Genomic DNA, 22,615 nt, shown 5'->3' with positions numbered 1-22,615 from the left:
AGGTTTAGAGCTGGAGAAAGACTCCCTGAGGGCACAAGGCTGGCGTGCATGGGGCAGCCAACATCCTGCTCATATCTATGGCTCCTGCCCTCCCACTGACCGTCCCAACACCATGTCACCCCAGCTGGCCAGTAGGCGTGACGAATTTCTCATTTAACTGGTGCCGGCCATCTTCATCCTGAACTTTCTGGTGGTTTGACCAAAGTGGACTATTGTTTGCCTGAATTACACTTTATTTTAAAAAAAGAAAAGGATAAGCTGTTTGCATGAGCAGTCATAGGACTGGAATGACTCCGGGCTAGATTTATCAGGGATTTGACTGGACTGGCCTGTTTATTAAATTATCTTGGAGTTTACTTTAAATTTAGCAGCATTTGGATTCACTGACTTTTTGAATAGGCCTGCATTTGGAAAGAAATTCAATTAAGTGGTTCTCTGACTCAATTAATGGGATTCTTCTTCTGATTGAATTATGGCAGTTTCTTTCAAGACTTGATTTGCCTCCTCTCTGAGGCTTTTTGAGACCTTACCAGGGAGTTCTGGGGGAGATGGAGACTCTGACCACTTCAGGTTCACTCTGGGCAGCGCTGCGTACTCTGGGACCCCCTCTGGGACCCCCCTACATCCCCCTCCCACTTGACAGCATTCACGCCTCCTTGTTTGGCTCCCTGGTTCACACTGGTGATGGGGAAGGGTTTCCAGAACTGTTAGCCCCTCAGGCTCTCAGCTCTTTGGGGACAGAGCCTGTGGATTCACCTGGTCCCAGTACTTGGCACCAGTCTTGGCCCAAAGCAGGGCCTCAGGCCAATCAGGAATAGATGATTCAACAGAAGGGACCCCAGGTATTCTGACTCTAAGGCCACAGGACACAAGCCTCCCTCCCACTTAGGTCTTCTGAGAGAAGGCGGGGGCTTTCTAACCCAACCTACGATGGGGTTATATCCCAAAGCCGCCCACCGCTCCAATCCCATTCCAGCCAGCACCTAATGTCCACTAACACAGATCTCTAAAGTGCGCCACCCTTTCCAGTTTACAAAGAGCTCCCCATCCCCTCTTTTCAATCTCATAGGAATGCACTGAGATGAGGGTTCTTCTCCCTTTAGACCTGACATCCCTGGGGCTCAGTGAGGGGCAGGGCCTTGCCTAAGATCACACAGCCAGCAGGAAGGGGATGTCAGGACTCCAGGCTCCTGGAGGGCAGGGCTGAGGTCGGAAGGTGTGCAGGGCAGAGGAGAGACTGTAGGGACAGTTTGAAGGGTGGAGGGAGGAGGGCTGGGTAGGTCTGCAGAGCCCAAGGCCTGAGCTGTGAGATGAGGCAGCAGAAGGTCAGGGAAGATTCCACAAAGTCCTGGGAGGTGAGGAGGTGACTGGCAGTTGCGGGAGGAGGAAATGGATGTGGACTCACCCATTCTAATATCAGTAGACCTGCCAGGGCTAGCCCTGGGCTGGGCCTGGGAGGTGGGCAGGAGCCTGGCAGGACACTGCCACCTGCCAGTCTCAGGAGGGGCACGGGCTGCCATGAGGAGGCGCAGGGGGATAAGTGTCCCTCAGCTTGGAGGATGAAAAAAGCTCCCAAGGAGGGAGAGGGCAGCTTGGCCTGGGAGGGTAGTCGGCGAGGAAGAGGAAGAGGAGTTTGCCTGGCAGGGAAATGTTAATCCTGCTGGCCAAGGCTTATCGGTGCCTGGCCATGTGCCTGGCTCGGCTCTGATCTATGGGCTTTCCATAGGCTGACCCGGCCCTCATGCCAACCTGGAAGCAGGTGCTATTAGCATCCCCAGTTAATGGCTGGAGAACTCTGATGTTGAGGGCAGTGACTTGCTCAAGGGCACATGGTTGGAAAGAGCCAGAGCTGGCTTTGAACCTGGGCAGGAAGGCTCCTGAGCCTGGTTCCTAACACACTGCATGGCCTCACAGCACATGGGATCACCGGGCCGGGGGATGACCAGACTGAAGCTGAGAAGACTAGAGTTTGAGCACCCCCACCCCTGTGCACTCACATCTGTGCAACCTTGACCTCTCTGAGCCGCCACTTCAGATGGGGGAAGAATTCTGCCCTGAAGCTTAAGGAGCTAGAGCCCTGTCCGAGCACACACCAGATCCTCCGTAAAGTGGGGTCCCCTCCCTCCCTCTCACCCCTGAGGAGGTTGGGGACAAAGACTCACAGGGGCTTCCCTCCAGCCCCTCCCAGGGTCTAAAAAGGTCTTCTTGTCCAGCCCACTGTGTGTACAGAGAGCAGGCTTGTCTCCAGCCAGAGATGGGCCCTCCAGAGAAGGAAATTCTTTCAACTTCTTGATGATGACAGGGATGATGGTGGTGATGAAGATGATGGTAGTGATGAAGAGCATGATGGCGGCAGTGATGGAGCTCTGGCCCCTCCCTGGCATTCTAACAGCCCAGGGCGGGTTCAGCTAAGTGCTGGGCATAGCTTGGGGTGGTATGTGTGTGTGTGTGTGTGTGTGAGCACCTAGAAAACTCCACCATGGGGATGATGGCCTTGGCCCTGTCAATAAGGTCATGGCCCTTGATGATTCTGCCTGCCCCGCCCTTATGGCTCTCAGACAGAGCAAGCTCCATGGAACTGACTTCCCAGGAGGCCACATTTCCTAGAAGGCTGTAACCAATATCCAGAGAGGAGAGACACTTGCCTGGAGGTCACAAAGCAAATCTCAGGGCAGGAACCCAGGGCTCCTGACACTTAACTCTCCACCAGTCCCACTTGCTCCCACTGAGTTAAGAGGGTGGACAGGAGAGCTGCTTTAAACCAATCCTTCAGCACATTCCACCTGAGCCCCTTCTGTGCACTGGCTCCAGGAAGGGCCTGGAGTTGGTGGACACTCAGCCCTGCCCTGCGGGTCTCCAGGGAAGCTTCCCCAGTGAGCTAGACAGGAGGCACTCAGAAGAGGAAACCAGGTCATCCCTGGAGGATGGAGGAGGGTGCTCCCGGGGGAGGAGTGCGAGGGCACAGGATGAGGGAGGGAGCAGGACTTCCAGAAGCAGAGGCTCCTATGGGGCCACTCTGGGAGGTGTGCACTGGGTACAGGATCTGGTGCAGCCCCCAGAGGAGTGATGGCAGACGTCTCCTGGGGCCGGAAGCCTTGAGTGCCAGACCAAAGCTTCCGGATAGTATCTTCCAGACTGTGGGGGTCCCAGGAGGTTTTTAGAAGGGGACCAACCTGAGGGTCTTCTCAGAGGGCATAGCTGTGTGTGATAGCTGAGGCAGGAGGTCCATAAGATGCTAGGATTCCCTGAATTCAGTTACATTGTTTTTTTTTAATGAAAATTGAAAGAAAAAAAAAAAAACGCTGTTCCCCTTGGTGATTTCTCGGGTCACATGGGGAAGCAGCTTGCAGGGTCCCTGTAGGAGACAGGTCAGACCCTAGCCTCCGTGCTAGGGGTGGGAGCCAAGCTGACCTAGCTTCAAGCCCCAGCCTGTGCTCCCTCCTGGTGGCCAGGGCTCAGGGCTCATGTCTAAGCCCGGAGGTGCTATGGCGCCACTTCTCAGAGCAGCTGGAACATCCAGTGAGGCAAGGTCCGGGCCAGGCTCCCGGCAGAGTTGCAGCAGATATCCCCTCTGCCCTCCTTTCCTGTTCTGAGGTGGGCAGGGGACAGCTCAGAGGTATAACCAGCCTGGAGAGAGGGAGGTTCAAGTCCTGGCCCCACCTCTGACCCATGAACATAAGTATCTTCTTCAGCCTGTCCGGGCTGCTATCTGTGCTCATGAGAAGGGCCATGCTCAGGGGCTGCGGAGGCCACCCCTGGCTTCCTCCTCCCTCTTGAGGGAGATGGAAGGACCTGGGTGAGGTTGGCCCCGAGATGACATTTCGAAGAGGGTCAAGTGGAAACAAGTCCTGGCAGCCAGGTCAGGCTCCTGGTGCAGACCCTCAGGAGGCAGTGAATGGGGGCTGTTCTCTGAGTCCAGAAACTTCCACGGTGCCTGTGGAGCCTCCCCTTTCTCTGGCTATACACACAGAGTGAGCTGCCAATTCTTGTTCTGTTTAACTTTAATTTTTTTCAAGTCAAGGTGAGGGGTAGGAGTGGGGCCGCTAGGTTCTTAAACCTCCAGGGAGTCAGTGGAGGGAGCGCTGGGCAGAGAGGGAGGCTCAGCTGCCCTGTCCTGGCGACACAGCAGGCAGATCCCCTCCCCTTTGGGGACGAGTTGCATATGGGGATCTCCAAAGGCAGGGCACTGCGCTTGGAGTCAGGAGTGACCTCAGGGCCCTCGCCTCCCTCTCCTGGCTCCTTTTCCCCACCTGGGCCTGAGAGGTTTCAGTCAGGCCAAGACAAGACTCTGCTCTGTGAGCAGGGACACCAGGCACAAAAGGCACTCTCCATTTGTTACTGAATCTTGCTCAGGAATTGAAAGTTGCTCAATCGTGTCTGACTCTGCAACCCCACGGACTATACAGTCCATGGAATTCTCCAGGCCAGAATACTGGAGTGGGTAGCCTTTCCCTTGTCCAGGGGATCTTCCCAACCCAGGGATCCAACCCATGTCTACCACATTGATCCAACCCAGGTCTACCGCATCTCGGGCAGATTCTTTACCAGCTGAGCCACAAGGGAAGCCCAAGAATACTGGAGTGGGTAGCCTATCCCTTCTCCAACGGATCTTCCCGATCCAGGAGTCGAACAGGGTCTCCGGCATTGCAGGCGGATTATTTACCAACTGAGCTACCAGGGAAGCCCTGAGTCAGGGATTACCAGGGTCAAAAACACCCTTGCAGGGACTTCCTTGGTGGCACAATGGGTAAGATTCTGCTCCCAGTACAAGGGGTCTGGGTCCGATCCCTGTTCGGGGAACTAGATCCTGAATGAAAACCAAATAAGAAGACTTCATGCCACAACTAAGACCCAGGGCAGTCAAATAAGTAAATAAATAGACAATTTATATTCACTTTTTTTTTTAAGGCCCTTGCAGATGGCATAGTCCATTTGCTTGATGGGAAAAGTGAGGCTCCGTAGATCGCCTGGGTCCGCGGGGGGAGTCAGGGCCAAGCCAGACCCAGGTCCAAGTCCCCTCCACCCCGCGACCCGCCTTTCCCCTCGCCCACCCCCGGAAGCTTCCCCCCCCCCCCCACCCCGCCTCATTCCAGGCTGCCTCCCCGCGCTAGAACTCGGGCGGCGGGCAGGAGCGCGGCACAGAGGGCGCTCACCTGCTGCCCCCAAGTGGCCGCCGCGGGCGCTGCAGGCGGGTCGCGGTGGTGTTGCTCGGTCTGGGTCAGGCGGAGAGCAGGTGCTTGTTCGGGCCAAGCCTAGGGCAACGCGAGGGCCATGAGCAGAGAGAAAACAGGCCCTGACCGCCCCAAAACTCCCTGACTGAGACTGCGACCCCGAGAAGTGCCCTGAACGCGTTCACGTACAGCTGGGAAATTAGGGACACTTCTGGGAGGCGATGTCATTTGAACCGGTGGCCCTAAGGGCCGGTGACCCATCTCTCTGCCTTGGAGGGGTCCATCAAGAATCTGCCTGAATGGTGTGTTAGCCCGAAAATCATAAGGCTTTGCAACCAGGGGGTGTTCCCAGAACTCAGTGGCTCAAACTACGGCTCTGACTGGGGCTCACTCTTGAAGAGCTTGCAACTTTGTGAGAGTGGAAGCCACACGAGCTCTTTGCTGGGAGAAGCTATAAAACTTAGTGACTGTATTCGAGGGCAAGGAAGGGGCAACGTCCAGGGGCAGCTCAGGATTCTGGTCCAGGAGATGGGGGTTGTGGGGCTGGGTGCCTGAGAGAAGGCCAGATGGGGGCACTGAGCTGTTGGGGCCTTCTGAGCTGGAGGAGTTGGGGAAGCCAGGGGGAGGAGCCCAGGATGGACTGTAATCACAGACATCCTCCCTGTGACAGTTGAGGTAATCTACCCACTTGACAGATGAGATCACTGAGGCCTAGAGTGAGGAGAGAGGTCAGATCAGCCAGGATTGCTGGGTGCTGAGTGTCTGAGCTACAGGAACTCAGCTACCCCAGCCCCTGGATAGGCCCTGAATCTTTACTTTCGGAAGACTCAGGATCTTGGGGAAGAGTCCCAAGGAGAGGACAGGGGAGGCTCAGAGCCCCTATGGAGACAAATAGTCGGCCGCTGACTCCCTGTGTAGCCTTGAGTATATCTCTTCACCTCCCCAAGTCTCAGCTGTATGTGTACTCAGTCATTCAGTAATGTCCGACTCTGTGCAACCCCGTGGACTGTGGCCTGCCAGGCTTCTCTGTCCATGGGACTCTCCAGGTAAGAATACTGGAGTGGGTTGCCATGCCCTCCTCCAGGGAATCTTCCTTACCCAGGGATCAAACCTGTGTCTCATACTTCTCCTGCATTTGCAGATGGGCAGGGCTTCCCTCATAGCTCAGTTGGTAAAGAATCCGTCTGCAATGCAGGCGATCCCGGTTTGATACCTTGGTCGGGAAGATCCACTGGAGAAGGGATAGGCTACCCACTCCAGTATTCTTGGGCTTCCCTTGTGGCTCAGCTGGTAAAGAATCTGACTGTAATGCGGGAGACCTGCATTCGATCCCTGGGTTGGGAAGATCCCCTGGAGAAGGGAAGGGCTACCCACTCCAGTATTCTGGCCTGGAGAATTCCATGGACTGTATAGTCTGTGGGGTCGCAAAGAGTCGGACACGACTGAGCAACTTTCACTTTCACTTCTTTACCACTAGCACCACCTGGGAAGGCCATCTCAGCTGCTCACTTGTGAAATGATATGAAATAGCTTCCTCTAGGAGGTTGGGAAGATTTAGACTTTAAGAGGTATGAAGGTGCCAGACCAAGCGGCAGGTGGCTTGTAAGCCTGGCAGGAAATGAGCACCCCTCCCTTTCCCCTTCTGATTGGAACAGCCTGGAGGAGGCATGCCTTGAAGGTAAGGACGGATTCAGAGAGATCCAGAGTGAATTGCTTGGCTCCCCTACCACCAGGGGCCCCTGAGCACTAGACCAAAAGATGCTGTACTCACAGCTGCTCTCTCAGGCCCCAGAGCACCCCAAACCCTAGCCTGGCGAGATCTCTGCCTGAGACAGAAGAGAGATAACAAAGCCCCCTTCCCACCCTCAATTCCTTCCTGTCGGCCCGGAGCCCAGCCTGTCTATGCTGGAAAAGTCTCCCTGTTGCCGTTGTGTCTGCTTCCGGCAAGGACTTGTCTTCTGGAAGGAAATGAGCATTTATTAAAGAGGCTGCTCTGTCCCCATCATTACTCCTTTTTTTCCCCTTTTTAAATCTTTTGGCCACACCACATGGCACATGGAATCCTATTACCCCGACCAGGGATCGAACCCACACCCCCTGCATTGGAAGCGTGGGGTCTTAACGACTGGACCACCAGGCAAGTCCCTCCCATCATTACTCTTGACACACAGCATCACTGCCCTGAGTACCAGGTACCGTTACTGTCTGACACAGTTGGGGATGTGGAGGCTCAGGGAGGGAGGGTCTTGTTGAAACGAGCATCTTGACTACTGAGGGGGGGAGCTAACCATTGGACAATGCTGCCTTGGCAAATGGCTCCCCATCTTGTTTGAGCTCCTAGGGGCAGGGTGGTACCTGGCATGGGCCCTGCAGGCTCTTAGTGAAGTTTGAGTGGGTGAACAAAGACACAAGTGAGTGACAGTTTGGTCTGTGAATGACCCAGAGACATCACCTTACGACTCCCAAGATGCTGTGGATCTGAAAGGTCAGAGGGACTCACCTGAGCATGTGTGGGCTAGCTTCCGGAAGGACACGGAGGAACTGGTGCTGGTGCTTACCTCTGGGCATGGGGGTGGAGGATGAGGAGAGAAAGAGGTTTACTTTTCTGTTTGAATGTTTATCTTCTCTATTATAATGTGCATATATAATAATGTGTTATAATTATAATGCACTATGCACATGTTTAATACATGAGTTCAGAAGTAAATAATCACCAGGGGAGCCCCTTAAACATGTTAGACGCCTGGGCTGCAACTCCAAAGGATGGAAGTGGTGGGTCTAGGTGGCAGGGGACTAGGATAAGTTCCCCAGGTGATTCTGTTACAGGTGGCCCTGGGCCACACTATAGGAACAAAATCACCAGCTGGGTCGTCTTCCACTGGCCACCAGCCGGGCTAATTTGCATGGTCTTTTGCATATATTTGCATGATGTCTCTGGTTCCAAATGAAACCTGTGTTAGCTCTCATTCTGAGGGAAGCCTTTTCCCTCCCCACCTCGTTCCCTCTTCGCTGCCCCCATCCTCAGACCTGGCCAGCCTGGGCAGGCACCTTCCTCTTCATCCCCTATTCACCAAACATGTCATTCTTTTACCCCATCCCCACATTCTCCCCGTCCCCCAGGGCGTGGCACACACACATTCCCCAGAAGCCTTCCCTATCCCCAGCTGAGTCTGTTTCCAGTCCCACACTCTCTATCTCCCTCCTCTGAAATCCAAAATACTTGTTCCCTCTCTTATGTGTGTTTCTGCGTACCGAACATCCATGGTGGGCCCAGGCCTGAGTCACGCCCTTCACCCGTCTCATCCACACCCAGTCCTCCTGAGATCCTGCGAGACCAGACCCCATGAGGCCCTCTTACAGATGAGGAAACCAAGCCTTAGGGAAATCGAATGACTCACCAGAAAGTGACCGCTCCTCCCATTCCATGGACCTGCCTCCTGAAATGCCCTTGTGTGGTGGCATGGCAACCCACTCGAGTATTCTAGCCTGGAGAAACCCCATGGACAGAGGAGCTTGGGCGGCTACAATCCATGGGGTTGCCAAGAGGCGGACACAACTGAGCGACTAAGCACACGTGTTAACTGTATTTGGGTATTGTCTTGTTTCCGTTGCTTTTCATTGGGTCTTTGATATCAGCTAGGTCATACACACTGTAAAACCATGCAAACAACCAAGAAATATTTGAATAAAATATGAATCCGTCCCCACCCCCACCTCAGCATGACACTGAGTTGCTGTGAACAGTCTGGTATGTCCTTCCAACTTTCGTGTATTTACGTACAGATGTGATCTAGGCAAATATATAGGGATAGCATTTTTATTGTAACATATGCTTGTGAAAGATATACAATTAAAGAAAATGCAGGCACCCATTGTGAAAGTGAAAGTCGCTCAGTCGTGTCTGTCTCTTTGAGATCCCATGGACTGTACAGTCTATGGAATAAATCTTCCCAACCCAGGGATACAACCCAGGTCTCCCACATTGTAGGCGGATTCTTTACCAGCTGAGCCACAAGGGAAGCCCAAGAATACTGGAGTGGGTCGCCTATCCCTTCTCCAGAGGATCTTCCCAACCTGGGAATTGAACCGGGGTCTCCTGAATTGCAGGCAGATTCTTTACCAAGTGAGCTATGAAGGAAGCCCAGACACATATGTACTCACCACCCATAAAAATTGCCGGCACCTTGGAAACACACCTTTGTGCTCCTTGGAAGGTATACATGCCTTCCTCTTCTGAGTTTCCTTACAGGTTGGTCACATATATATGTTCTCTTATATAACAAAATTAGGATGAGAACTGTTCACCTATTGTGTGTGCAACATGTTCAACTTAATCAGGCAAGGCTAAACTATTTTCTGAGGAGACTAAACCAATTTTTACTCCCACCCAAAGGGAAAGAGAGTCCCCACTGAGCCATATCCTTGCCAAATGTGGAACTGTTCAACTTTGTAATTTTTGCCAAGCTAGTGGGAGTAAAATTCCAACTTGTATGGCTTTAATTTAATACCCCTGCTTGCTAATGATGTTTAATACCTTCTTAGATGTCTTCCATATCCTTAGTGTTTCTTTTATCTTCTTGATATATCAGCCATTGAAAGAGTTGTGATAAAAAGTCTCTAATTTTGATAATGGATTTGTTTAATTCTCTTTGCCTTGTTTTATACGTTTTGAGGTTGTGTTATGAGGTACATAAGAATTTAGAATCGTTACATCTTCTTGGAGTTAAATATTCCTTGTTTCTAATAATGCTTTCATCTTAACTGTCTAAATAATAATCAATCTTTTGATTTTGGTCTTTTTACAGGTAAAGAAGGACTATTAACTTCCCTTTTTCTTCTTATCTGGGCCAGATCACTTCCAAACTACCTCTCTCTTCTTAGTGAGAGGTGATTTGACTTCTTATTTTGAAAATATTTGTATTATGGAAACTTTTTGACATATATAAAAGTACAGAATTTATAAAATGATCTTTCATGTAACCATCAATCAATTTAGATATGTACCAAATCAACATAAATATTTATCCCCACCAGCTCTGCCATCCCATATTATTTTTAAGCAAGTCTCATATGTCATATAAATTAATGCTTAAATATTTGTATATATATCTTTAAAAGAAAAGGACTTTAAAAAACCCAAGTCTCATTATGATCCTGTAACAATAATTTCCTAACATCATCAAATATAATTTTTTAGTTTGTTTGAGTTAAGACCTAAATAAGGACCGTGAAAGCGTGTCATTGGTCAATGTCTCCTGACTCTCATTCAATTTATAGGTTCCCACTGTCTTTTATTTTTCTTGCAACTTGTTTGTTGAAGAAATCAGGCCACTTATCCTTTATATAAAAATATTTCATTTGATGGGGTTACATAGGTAATGTTCTTTAGCAATATATATATTGGACATATTTTTTCTCAGAACATGTAAGTCAATTTTGGGTTTTTAACTGATATTCAAAACTCCATAGTTACTGTTTTCTGAGAATGTCTGATCTCCTCTACTTACCTGCTGTATGTACTGGATGAGATAATGCACGGGACAGACACTTTATGAGCACCTGCTGCCTGGGAACACCAGACCCCCTGGCCTGCCTCCTGAGAAACCTGTGTGCAGGTCAGGAAGCAACAGTGAGAAGTGGACGCGGAACAGCAGACTGGTTCCAAGTCAGGAAAGGAGTATGTCAAGGCTGTATATTGTCACTCTGCTTATTTAACTTATATGCAGAGGACATTATGAGAAATACCGGGCTGAATGAAGCAGAAGCTGGAATCAAGATTGCCGGGAGAAATATCAATAGCCTCAGATACGCAGGTGACACCACCCTTATGGAAGAAAGTGAAGAAGTAAAGAGCCTCTTGATGAAAGTGAAAGAGGAGAGTGAAAAAGTTGGCTTAAAGCCCAATATTCAGAAAACTAAGATCATGGCATCTGGTCCCATCAACGCATGGCAAATAGATGGGGAAACAATGGAAACAGTGATAAACTTTATTTTTTGGTGCTCCAAAATCACTGCAGATGGTGACTACAGCCATGAAATTAAAAGACACTTGCTCCTTGGAAGAGAAGCTATGACCAACCTAGACAGCATATCAAAACGCAGAGACGTTACTTGCCAACAAAGGTCCATCTAATCAAAGCTATGGTTTTTCCAGTAGTCATGTATCGATGTGAGAGTTGGACTATAAAGAAAGCTGAGCACTGAAGAACTGATGCTTTGGAACTGTGGTGTTGGAGAAGACTCTTGAGAGTCCCTTGGACTGCAAGGAGATCAAATCAGTCCATCCTAAAGGAAATCAGTCCTGAATATTCATTGGAAGGACTGATGCTGAAGCTGAAACTCCAATACTTTTGGCCACCTGATGCAAATAACTGACTTATTGGAAAAGACCCTGATGCTGGGAAAGATTGAAGGCAGGAGGAGAAGGGGACGGCAGGATGAGATGGTTGGATGGCATCACTGACTCAATGGACATGAGTTTGAGCAAGCTCTGAGAGTTGGTGATGGACAGGGAGGCCTGGTGTGCTGCAGTCCACGGGGTCACAAAGAGTGGGACACGACTGAGCAACTAAACTGAACTGAACTCTGTGTCATGCCCTATGCCAGATTCTGAGAAATATAACCACGAACAAGCCAGAAGCTAAGCCTGGAGCTTAAACTAAAACTTTGGTGGTCTGCAGAACCCCTGAAGAGACTTTGTTAACATGCAGGTCCCCGGGTCCCATCCCAGACAGGGTGTCAGGGGTCTAATGTGGGCACTTTTCATCAAGTACTGTCCGATGGAAATAAGTGAAAGTATTCGTTGCTCAGTCCTGTCCAACTCTTTGTGACCCCATGGACTGCAGCACGCCAGGCTTCCCTGTCCATGGAACTCTCCAGGCAAGAATACTGGAGTGGGTATATGGGAGCCACAAATACAAGCCAATTTGTCAATTTAAATTTTCTAGTACTAATCATATAATAAGGTGAAAAGAAACAGGTGAACTGTTCTTTACAGAAAATTTTAATTATTTTAATACATAAAATATATTTAATATAGAAATAAAATACTTTAATTACATATTTTATCTAACCCAATATACCTCAAGTATAATTCTTAACATGTAACCAATCATAAAAAATTACAAATCAGATATTTTGTTTTCTTTTTTTAGGTACTAAGTCCTCGAAATCGGGTGTGTGTTTCACATTCACTGCGCTTCTCAACTCCAAGTGTCAAGGACACTGTGGGTCGTGGCTATTACACGGGACAGCGCAGTCGTGACCTAGGCTGGATGCCCGGGGCCACAGGGGGTGCAGCGCTGGACTGGATAATGACTGCGAAGAGCACTTAGCAGGTCTGGTGCCCCAAACAAAATATGCGCACGAAGACACCTGAGCTCAGATCTCGCCTCCAGCCTTCCGCCCCTTCCTCGCTGCTTGACCTTGACACTGGAAGCTTCACCTCCAGGGCGTAGACCTCTGAGCCTAGAATGCGCGAATAGTGGTGGTGGGGGAGGGTGTACTGAGCCGGTGTGCGGCGCCCTCTCAGTGTTGGTGAAAGCGAGGCGTCAAGGATGTGGACAGGTTTGGAGATGGCGACAGGGCGGAGCAGGACTCCAGGGAGAGACCCGGGGAGCGATGGACGGGGACTCCCCCACCGTGGCGACTGGAGTGAGGGTTCAAGTTCGCCGGGTGCACTCAGACTGCAGTCCCTGAGGCCACCACGGGGCGGCGCTGTGGGACAGGGACCCTGGGGATGGTGCAGGGACCCCTGGGGCTGGCATGGGGCCCGCCAAAGAGGAGGCGAGAACTGCGTATGAGTAATCACTTCCCCGGGGAGGGGAGGATGGGATCGTTCTGGTTCCCTCTGCAGCAGGAGGGGAAACTGAGGCGAGGACCAGTTCCTTCCCTCACATTTTGAAAGTCAACCAGCAGCTGCTGTGATGGAAGGAACTCGGGCTTAAGAGTATCGGTGACGTCCCGGCTCTTACCCAACGAGGAACCTTGAATCGCAGGCTGTTCAAGCTGCCAGGGCTGTTTTAACACCTGTAAGACAGTATAGGTGTGATGCCAGTACCTCCCAGCGGAGGAGCAGGACCATTGCCAGTGATGGCTAGAAAGGGGCTTTGCCAACTATCTGATAGGGATCCAGGGTCAACACCTGCACAGGGATTAAAAGATGAACTTCAAAGGATGAGGGTAAAAAGAATTGCCATGAGCTAAGTACTTAATCTCCTTCCTTTCCAAAACAGCCCATGAGGTCGGTACCACTATAGCACCCATGTTACAGATGAGAAAGCTGAGTCTCAGAGACGTGGTGTGGTTTGTCTGGGGTTACACAGCCAGCAGAGCCTGTCCCCTGACTCCCGGGTTCTGTGCTCACATCTGACCAGACATTAGCTGAGGCTGGAGAGGGGGGCCCTCTTCCTGCCCAGCTGTTGTCCTTCATCTCTGGTTCCTGGCTTCCTTCCTCTCTTCTCAGCCTCTCTGGCCTCGCCTTCCCCCTCCCCCGCCCCAGGTTGCCAGTCCCGTGACTAAAACAAGGAGCCTCTCTGTGTCCACAACTCATGTCCACCAGTCAGAGGGGTCCATGCCCCTGGCCGCAGTGGTGGGCTCAGAGGTGGGCATGTGTCTCAAGCCTGGCCAGTGAGGCTGGATTCTGGGAGGACTGGAACTATTGGAAGAGGGACTCTGCTTTGCCTGCTGGGCAGTTGTGAGCCTGGGCTTCTGGAAAGGTTGCTTGAGCCTCTGATGTTACTTTTAACCCAGAGGAGCTGACTGACCCGTGGCCTTGTGTACTGGGATGCAGCTGAACCATCTCTAGCCTTCTGCCTGCCCCACCCTGCCCCCACGTCCCACCTATCTCCACCACCTCCCCACCATCCACTCACCAGACCTGGGATCTGAGATGTGGGTCCCCCAAGCCCCTACCTCCACAGGGAAAGTTCTCAGCGCCACACTGACAGGCGAGGCAGGTGAGCTGAGCAAGACATGTGAAGATGCACAGCTGGTGAGCAGTGAGAGGGGCCACTGGCCGGAATCGCATCAAGGCTTTCATCCTCTTCCCATCTAGCAAACCTCTTGAGCCTCTGCCCAGAGGCTAGTTAAGAGGGTTCAGGGTGTGACACTGGAGACAGACCCCCACACACCCCTGCACCCCAGGCTCAGATTCCAGCTTCCTCACTCAAAAGTGATCTTGAGCAAATTATTTCACTTCTTTGTGCCTGTTGTCTGCAAAACAAGGGAAACAGTGAAGTTCCCTCGTGTCTCCAGAAACCCTAAACATCCTGCCCATTGGCCACAGTCCCCTCTTTCATGAGACCATGCTTTGCTCCTGCCATCCCTCTGCTTAGATCTCCTTCCAGAGTGACCATGGTGGGGCTAAAAGCGTGGCCTCTGAGCACAGGCCATCTGTCACCCAGTCGCACCTGCTGATGAAGGAGAAGGGCACTCTGGTCAGGGGAACTGCAGATGCAAAGGCCCTGAGGCAGGAAGCTGCATAGCCCCACGGGGTCTGTGGGGCTGATTGAGTAAGCTGTGCGTCTGCACTGCTCACTCAGCATCCCATCTCCCTCGTTTGCCCCCCATGAGAACTTCTGCTCCCCCTAAGATAGGACTGTGGACACAGGGACCAGACTGAAGGCCCCGGGGGGGCCTCATTTGAAAAATACAACGAAGAACAGGGAGGTCCTGATTCTCATGATGCACCTCTGGAAGAAATGGCATCCACGCAGCACCGAGACCCTCAATTAAAGCTGGAATAATTGGAACCGAGCCAGAAGGAGCAGGCAGCCCAGCCACAGTGGAGGGCCTTGGGTGCCCGGGACAGGGGGAGGTTAGTAGGAGGCAGGAGGGGCCCAAGGGCACAGCTTGGCCGTGCCTGGCAGGATGGGGGGCGGGGAGGGAGGTTGGTGCATGCCCTCGGCAGCCAAACACCCTCGCATGGCGCTCTGGGCCTCTCCACGGAGGAGCTGGAAGCTAAAATAGGACTCTATTTTGGGGGCCCGAGGCGAGCTGGAATCACTTCCCTGCCAGACAGGAGAGGTTGCCGCAGTCTCTCCGAGGCCAGGCTCTCTGCCCAGCAGGAGTGGGTAGGTGTGGGCCTTGGCAGTGGGGTGTGAGGTGGTGGGGGGCTCAGGCTGAGAAGAGGGGAAGACAGTGCTGCTCTGGGGCCTGAGGCATTCGTCTTCTCTCTGTCCTCCTGGTTGCCCTGGGAGAGGGAGCTGGGATGCTCCCCATTTCTCTGAAGAACAGACTGAGGTTCAGAGAGGCCACATAGCTTGTGCCATGCCACTCAGAGGCAGCGCCAGGGGCCCGGATGACGCCTGAGGCTGTGTGCTAACCTCAGTGGTGTACCCAAGCATGACCTCAACACGCAGAAGGCGAAGCCGTGTCCTGAGCACCGACTGCGAGTCCACTCCTCTCCCACACTAGCTCGGTGACCCCCTGAGCTGCCCCCGGGGACGGAAGCCCCTGTGACCCCCCATTTCACAGGTAGATCTGAGGAGCAGGCTCAGGCCTGGGCTGCCCTGAGTGACTGCGCGACACAGCACAACACGGGCAAGTCCCTTCTCTCCTGGCCTGTCTCCCCATCTGCTCATTTGAAGAGACGGGCTCAAGGTCCGTGTCTCCCAGGGAGGCTGACAGGGAGCCTGGCGGGGCGCTGGAGGGGCTTTTCCAAGCCTAGCCTCTGCTAGCCTCTGCCACTTCCTGTAAACCCATTTCTGGCCCTTCAGGTCAGGCCCACCTGTCTCCAAGGAGAGAGGAATGGGCAGAATGGTTATTATCAGGTCGCTTTTACAGATGAAGCCCAGGGAGGGCAAGCAGGTGGGCCAGGACAACCCAGAGAGGAAGGGGCGCCGCTGGCCCCTCGCCAAGCCTGCCGGATCCCATCCCTGCCCTCTCTGCTGCTCCTTCCTGATGCCACCGAGAGCCAGGGCCTTCCTGAGCCAAAGGCTGTGCCCCCGCTTGCCCCCAGCCAGGGTTCTTGGTTGCTGGGAAGAGGGGTGGCAGCAAGGCCATTGCGGGCCCTTTCTCACCCCCATCTCCCCTGCAGAGACCTGGCCAGAAATAGTCCTGTCCATCCTCACCGCGGGTTCCCACCTTGGCCGCTTGCCGTGCTCAGCTGTGCATGTCCTCTCCCGGCTCATCTGTCGGGGACAGGACTGGAGCCACGCATGCCATGCCTCCCATTTTCCCGTCAGTCACCTGTCCTGCCATCCCCCACCCCCATCCCTTGCTGAGGCTCCTCTGGCAGCGCCTGGGGTTCCTGCCCATCTCGTTGCTGAGCCCAGAAAGCTGCCCCATCGGGTCCCATTGTCCTGGCCAGCTTCCTTCGGAGGCCCCAGCAGCAGCTCACAGGCTGTACTGAGACCGGGTCCCCTCAGGGCTGCCGCCCTGCCCGCCCGGGTCTGCGGTGCCTTCTCCCTGCCCGCTTCCCACTCGGGCCCACTGGCGGCCATGTTCAGCCTCCAAAGGCCTCTCCCACCTCTCACTCCTCTGCTGCTAGACCACCCAGGTCTCCCCACGACCTGCAGGGAGAGACCCCTTCATCTGCTTATCTCTCCTCCTCTCCTGGCGCAGCCCCACCTACTCCTCAAAGTAGCTGACTCCCCCCACATCCACGCCCCCGCCCCATCTCGCTCTCCTCTAAGCCGGTGTCCACTGTGTTTGGCTCAGGGCCTGAAACACCATCCACCGCGAGGCCAGAAAGCCTGGGTGGAGCCCCGAGCTGCTGCGTGACCATGGGTAAGACACGGGGCCTCCCTGAGCCTCTTCATCTGTGGAATGGGGATAATAACAGCATTGCCTTTCCAGGGCTGATGGGGGGGGGGTGTGTCAGTCAAATGAGAAATCAGAGGTTAAGAGGCTCTGTAACCTGTAAAGCACGGGCATTTCATTGTGAGGGGTTGCTGAGATTAACTTCAAGTTGTAAAGGGGGTGTGTGCACTGGGTGTGAGGGGCAGATTCACGGCTGGGGCTGGAACAGAGTTGCCACGACCCCACCTACAGGCTTCAGGGACCAGCATCCATGTTCCCCGTCTTGATGGTCAGGGAAGAGGCTGGGGTCACACAGCTGCTAAGCGAGGGTTGACACCAGGCCTGTCCCCAGCACTGGTGTCCCGGAAGCAGCTGGGAGTGGGTTTCTTTGTCCCCTCTGGCCTTCTGGTCATTTCCAGCTTGGGTTTTAGTGGCCTCATAGTCCAGCCCCTGTAGGGCCTCAGCAGGGAGTCCAGCCATACAGGGGACCCCAAACTGCCCCCTCACTGGTACACAGGCTCTTCATCAGCTGCTTTGTTGGTCAGGCTGCTTCGGCCTTTTCCACGGAGCTGCCCCTCCGAGGCTTCTCCTTGAGAACGCCCCTCGGGGAGGGGCTCTCTGCTGGCCTCTCTGCCTCGCTGGATGCAGGCCTGGGGTTTGTCCATCTTGGGGCCCCAGAGCATCCAGCTCCTTCCCCATAGACCCACCAGGCCTCATGTGTGGGGCAGGCCACCATCTGCACCCCCAACACATCCCTGCCCTCCACTCTGACTGAGTGAGGGTCTCCCTGCCGAGCTGGCGCCTCCCTGCCTCCCTTGCTCTGGGCGGCTCTCCGCTTGGCTGTCTGAGTTGCCCTCTGCCTCCCTCTGGCTTGCTCAGAACCTCCGTTCTCCCGCTGGCCACCTCCCTCGCCCACCATCCCCATGTTTCTCCGTCTCTGCCTCTGTCACTGGCTCTCTGTCTGTGTCTCTCCACCTCCCCCACCGCTGTCACAGCTGCTCCTGCATGGCTGTAAAATATGCCCTCCAAACTGTCCACACTCCCTGAACCCTCTCCCACGTTCCTGGATCCCTCCTTCGGTCCCTTGGCCCAGGTATTGGCAGGGAGGTCCAGGAGGAGGAGAGGAAGGAGAGGCTTAGACAGCCTGGAAAGAGTTGAGGAAGGGAGATAGCCAGCTGAATCTCTGCTCTGCCAGGCAAGGAAGGTCCCGGAAGCACGAGACACAGGTGCTGGCCTCCAGACCCTCATTCCAGGGACGCCACATCCCAGGAGGAGGTAATCCTAGTGACAGGTGGGGGGTCAGGGGTCTGATTCTGGATTTGGGGCTCTGCACCTGCTTCTCTGTATGGCATCTCAACCCCCCTCCCTGGGCCTGTCTCCCCCCGTCCATGGGGACCAGGGGTCCCTCTTGGCTTCCTTCCCACAGCAGGCACTGTTAGAGCTGAAGCCAGTTCTCAGCCAGCAGGGGCTCTGGCCTACCTGCCCTGTTGCTATGGTACCTGCCGTGCAATGGACAGCTACGGCGACTGTAACCAAGGTTCCCTGGCTGGTGTCCCAAGCTTGAGCATGGAGTGTCGGGAATTGCCCAAGGTCCCGTTTGGCATTGGTGGCAGGGCCAAGGCCAGAGGCCTCAGGACTCCCAGCCCAGAACTCTCTTCCAGTGCCACAGCCCAAGACTGAAAGGGGCCAGGCCCCAGCTCCATCTTTCCTGTTTGGTTCAGTGCTAAATCCTTTCTCCGAGACCAGGCTCTTCCTTGCTCGCAGCAGGTGCTCAACAAATGTTTGTTCCACGAAGAAACGGATGAGTGACACAGAACCTCTGAAATCTGCAGCGGCTGGGGCTGATGGCCAGGACCTGGGCAAACGCCTCTGGCTGGGATCCCAAAGGGCTTATGTGGGGATCTTATAACAGATTTGAGGCAATGAGTGGAGTGAGTTTGGGGGCGGGGGTGCTGGAGGCTACCAGTAATTGGAGGAGGGGGCCAAACTAGACTTGGGTGTCCTCCCAGTTTTGCCAAGTGTCAGTTCTGCCCTTCCCCACCATGTCCCCAAGACCTCCAGCTGCCCTGAAGGATGTCGGAACAGAGCACTAGGTTGTCAGATGTGTCAGGGCCCTGGAGGTCATTAAGTCCAGCGTCTTAACTGTGAAGATGAGGGGAGTGAGCTTCAGAAAATGGAAGAGATTAGCCAGGATCATATGGTAAGTCAGAACCCAAGCTCCTTCTCTAGCCTCCCAGTCCTCACACACTGAGAGCTAAATGAGCTATCAGGCTTCCCTTTAGTCATGGCCGCCAGGAAGCTCAGAGGTCAGTTTTGCAAACTGTGTCTCGTGTGGTCAGCTCATCAAAATCCTGCCTGGAAAGCAGTTCACATGATTTGGATCCAATAATATGCCCAAGACCACTCGGGGCCTGGTCACATATGAAAGTGAAAAGAAAGTGAAAGTGAAGTCGCTCAGTCCTGTCCGACTCTTTGCGACCCCGTGGACTGTAGCCCACCAGGCTCCTCCGTCCATGGGATTCTCCAGGCAAGAATACTGGAGTGGGATGCCATTTCCTTCTCCAGGGGATCTTCCCAACCAAGGGAGCACACCCAGGTCTCCCGTGTTGCAGGCAGACACTAACCTCTGAGCCACCAGGTCACATATGAGATCTCATTTAATCCAAACAGCAAAGCATGTGACATAGATACGAATGGCCTTTTTTAACAGATGAGGAAACAGGTTCAGAGACATAAATCAACTTGCCCAAAGTCACACAGCTGGTAACTGGTAGAGACAGAATTCAAAGCTAGGACCCCCTAGTTCTCATACTCACGATCTTTATAAATATTGACATCAATGCCAGAGCTCTCGGCTCCATGCCCCAGTGCCAGCGCTGAGTGCATTGCCAGTCAGTCTTCCACATCTACTCTCACCCCGTCCACAGGGAGCTCCTTGAGGAGCTTGTGGAGGTGGGGCTTGGTTTTGAAACTCCTCCCCTTTCCAATCCTGGGAGCCCCAGCCCTACACTGTCCTTGTGGAAAGATTCAGGTGCTGGGGGTTTGCATTTTTAGAAAGTCTGGCAAACACAGTCCAGAATTCTGTTAGTGCTTAGCCTAAGCAAACAGCCACAAGAAGGAAAAAAAAGTTAAAAAACAAACGAAAAAAAGGCACAAAGATGTTGATCACAGCGTTGTGTATCTTGGAGAAATACTGGAATTCATCCACTTACAGGAGGGAAAGGGAGCCTTGGAAGAAAAGCTGTGACAACCTAGACAGAGTATTAAAAAGCAGAGACATCACTTTGCCAACAAAGGTCCATATAGTTAAAGCTGGTTTTTCCGGTAGTCCTGTATGAATGTGAGGGTTGGACCATAATGAAGGCTGAGCACCAAAGAATTGATGCTTTTGAACTGTAGTGTTGGAGAAGACTCTTGAGAGTCCCATGGACTGCAAGGAGATCAAACCAGTCAACCCTAAAGGAAATCAACCCTGTATATATACTGGAAGGACTGATGCTGAAACTGAAGCTCCAATACTTTGACCACCTGATGCGAAGAACTGACTCATTGGAAAAGACCCTGAGACTGGGAAAGATTGAGGACAGAAGATGGGGACAGAGGATGAGATGGTTGGATGGCATCACCGACTCGATGGCCACGAGTTTGAGCAAGCTCCAGGAGCTGGTGATGAACAGGGAGGCCTGGCGTGGTGCAGTCCATGGGGTCACCAAGAGTCAGACATGACTGAGCGACTGAACAACAACACCACCCTGTGGTTAGGATTCTGCACTTTCGCTGCTGAGGCCCAATGTTCAATCCCTGGTCAGGGAACCAAGATCCTGTAGACTGCGCATCGCAGTCAAAATAATAAATAAACAGATAAATAAAACCACCAGTATCATCAGCTACACCCTCACCCTGCTAGGGGTTTTCTCAGCAGTGCTGGGCCACAAGGACTCTGTATTAAAAAAAAAAAGAAGAAGGAAAATGTGTAGAATCCACCAATACCAATAAACACCAGAAAAAGCTACAGTGAGAAAAGCCAGATCCAGGAAGAAGCGGCCAGGGTCACAGCCACGGGAGCTAACTAAGGCCTGACACAGATAGGGCGAGGATTTGACGGGGTCAAACAGCTGAGTTGAATGCCTTCTAGATTCTTTTCTATTTCTCTTTAAGCAGTGTGAGTTCATAAGGAAAATGAGTTGTTTTTTTTTTTTTTTTTTGGAAGCTGGCAGGAAGGAAGCAAGCAAAGATGAACCTACAAGAATTAGGCCCCAGTGGTGGGGCTTTTATTTGGGATGCGGGCGGCTGTCAGCTGCGTGAGTGGCACCCTCTTACGCCTTGGCCCCCACCTTGGTTCCTCTTTCTCCCAGGGCTGTGACTGAAGGAGGGTAGACAGGGGAGAGGCAGGGTCCCCACTCTCTGGCTCCACAGGAGAGAGAGAGGGGCAGGAGCTAAGGAAGGGCTTGACGGCGCCTCCAAGGCCCCTTCTGTGACTACAAGCTTGTGATAGCTAATGTTCTTACACCCCCAGATTCAGCGATCTCCCCCCACCCCCATTTCAGGGCCGCCAGGAGCTGGGAGTGAAGGAGTGAAGCGAGAGATCAGAGGAGCTGCTTGCTGGGGAGCAGGGGAGGGGAAGGCAGGTGGGAGGGCTGTGAAGGGAGCAGGTGGGAGAGCCAAGGTGAGTCAGCACCGATGGAGCAGCAGGCTTGCAGCCTTGGAGCCTCCCTGCAGCTGTGTGCTCGCCTCTGAGCTCTGGGCTGGCTCCGCTGCGCGCCCCGCCCCCCCCCCCCGAGTCCCTATGCTCCCCACCCCATGTCCTCCACTTTGATACCCCCGAAAGTCCTTGCTGCGGGCTCTCGTCAAAACTTGCCTACCCTGTATCACATGCACATCTCAACAGCTACAGGGGCCTTTCTTAAGGAGCCGCTGTCACGAGCGTCTGAGCGAAGTGGCCAACCAGTGACGAGGAGGGTGTTTAGGAGGGATCTTGAAGTGCCCCCTATCGCTCTGGATGGGAGGCCCGCTTAGGGTGGACTGCACACTCTGTCCCCCTGGTCCTTATGGGAGCAGGGCCGGACGACCTCTACCCTGTGTTCCAGGTGGAAGGTACCCGAGTCTGAGGTCCTCTTTAGCTACTGCTGGCTGCCCTGGGTGCCAGAGCATCATTGAAATGAAGCAGGCAGGAGGGGATGAGGTCAGTGAGTCCTCCCCCGGGCCTGCAGGGCTGGATGGAGGGATGTCGCTGGGGTCAGGGAGCGAGACCCTGGGGTGCGCCCACCTAAGGGCCCTTCTGAGAACATGGGCAGGCGAGCAGCCGCACTTGTGTCTGGCTGAGTGGTCCCTGTAGGCCCCTTCAAGGCCCCCAAAGGTCATGGGTGCACTCTGGGAAATCTGGATAGGGACAAAGGAGAAAGAGAGGAAGCCCCTTCCACCCTCTCTTAGCCCGGACCTCAGGAAGAATGGGAGTGAAGGGGAAGCTGGCCCCTGGGCCTCTGACAGGTCTCACCTTGGTTCAGAGCAGCCCCTTAGTTCTCTGGGCCTCCATTTCCTCTCTGAGACCAAATCCTTGCCCCACCTACCTCGAAAGGTGTTATGCAGGTAATAAGAGACATTGTGACGAGCTCTGGGCGCTTGGCCCCCTTTTCTAGGAAAGAGGCCCCAGGGTGTTTTCTTAAACTGTTAAAGCACGTGGAATGCACCACGATTTACCCAAA

At 53.3% G+C, this 22,615-nt stretch overlaps 1 protein-coding gene across 1 annotated transcript in view; it reads left to right on the top strand.

Moving 5' to 3' along the window:
- Positions 1 to 14,076: 14,076 nt before the first annotated feature.
- LOC113892229 overlaps positions 14,077 to 22,615 on the top strand; it is a 14,147-nt gene continuing 5,608 nt past the window's right edge. Inside the window, exon 1 of the mRNA XM_027540793.1 lies at positions 14,077 to 18,188. Coding sequence (XP_027396594.1) covers positions 15,921 to 16,895 — 975 coding nt within the window. The 5' untranslated portion in view covers positions 14,077 to 15,920 and the 3' untranslated portion in view covers positions 16,896 to 18,188. The remainder of the gene's footprint in view (positions 18,189 to 22,615) is intronic.

This window comes from Bos indicus x Bos taurus, chromosome 5 (assembly GCF_003369695.1).
Source record: "Bos indicus x Bos taurus breed Angus x Brahman F1 hybrid chromosome 5, Bos_hybrid_MaternalHap_v2.0, whole genome shotgun sequence".
Taxonomy (NCBI): domain Eukaryota; kingdom Metazoa; phylum Chordata; class Mammalia; order Artiodactyla; family Bovidae; genus Bos; species Bos indicus x Bos taurus.
Note: the sequence above shows the minus strand (reverse complement) of the source record. Positions and strands in the feature narration are given on the sequence as shown.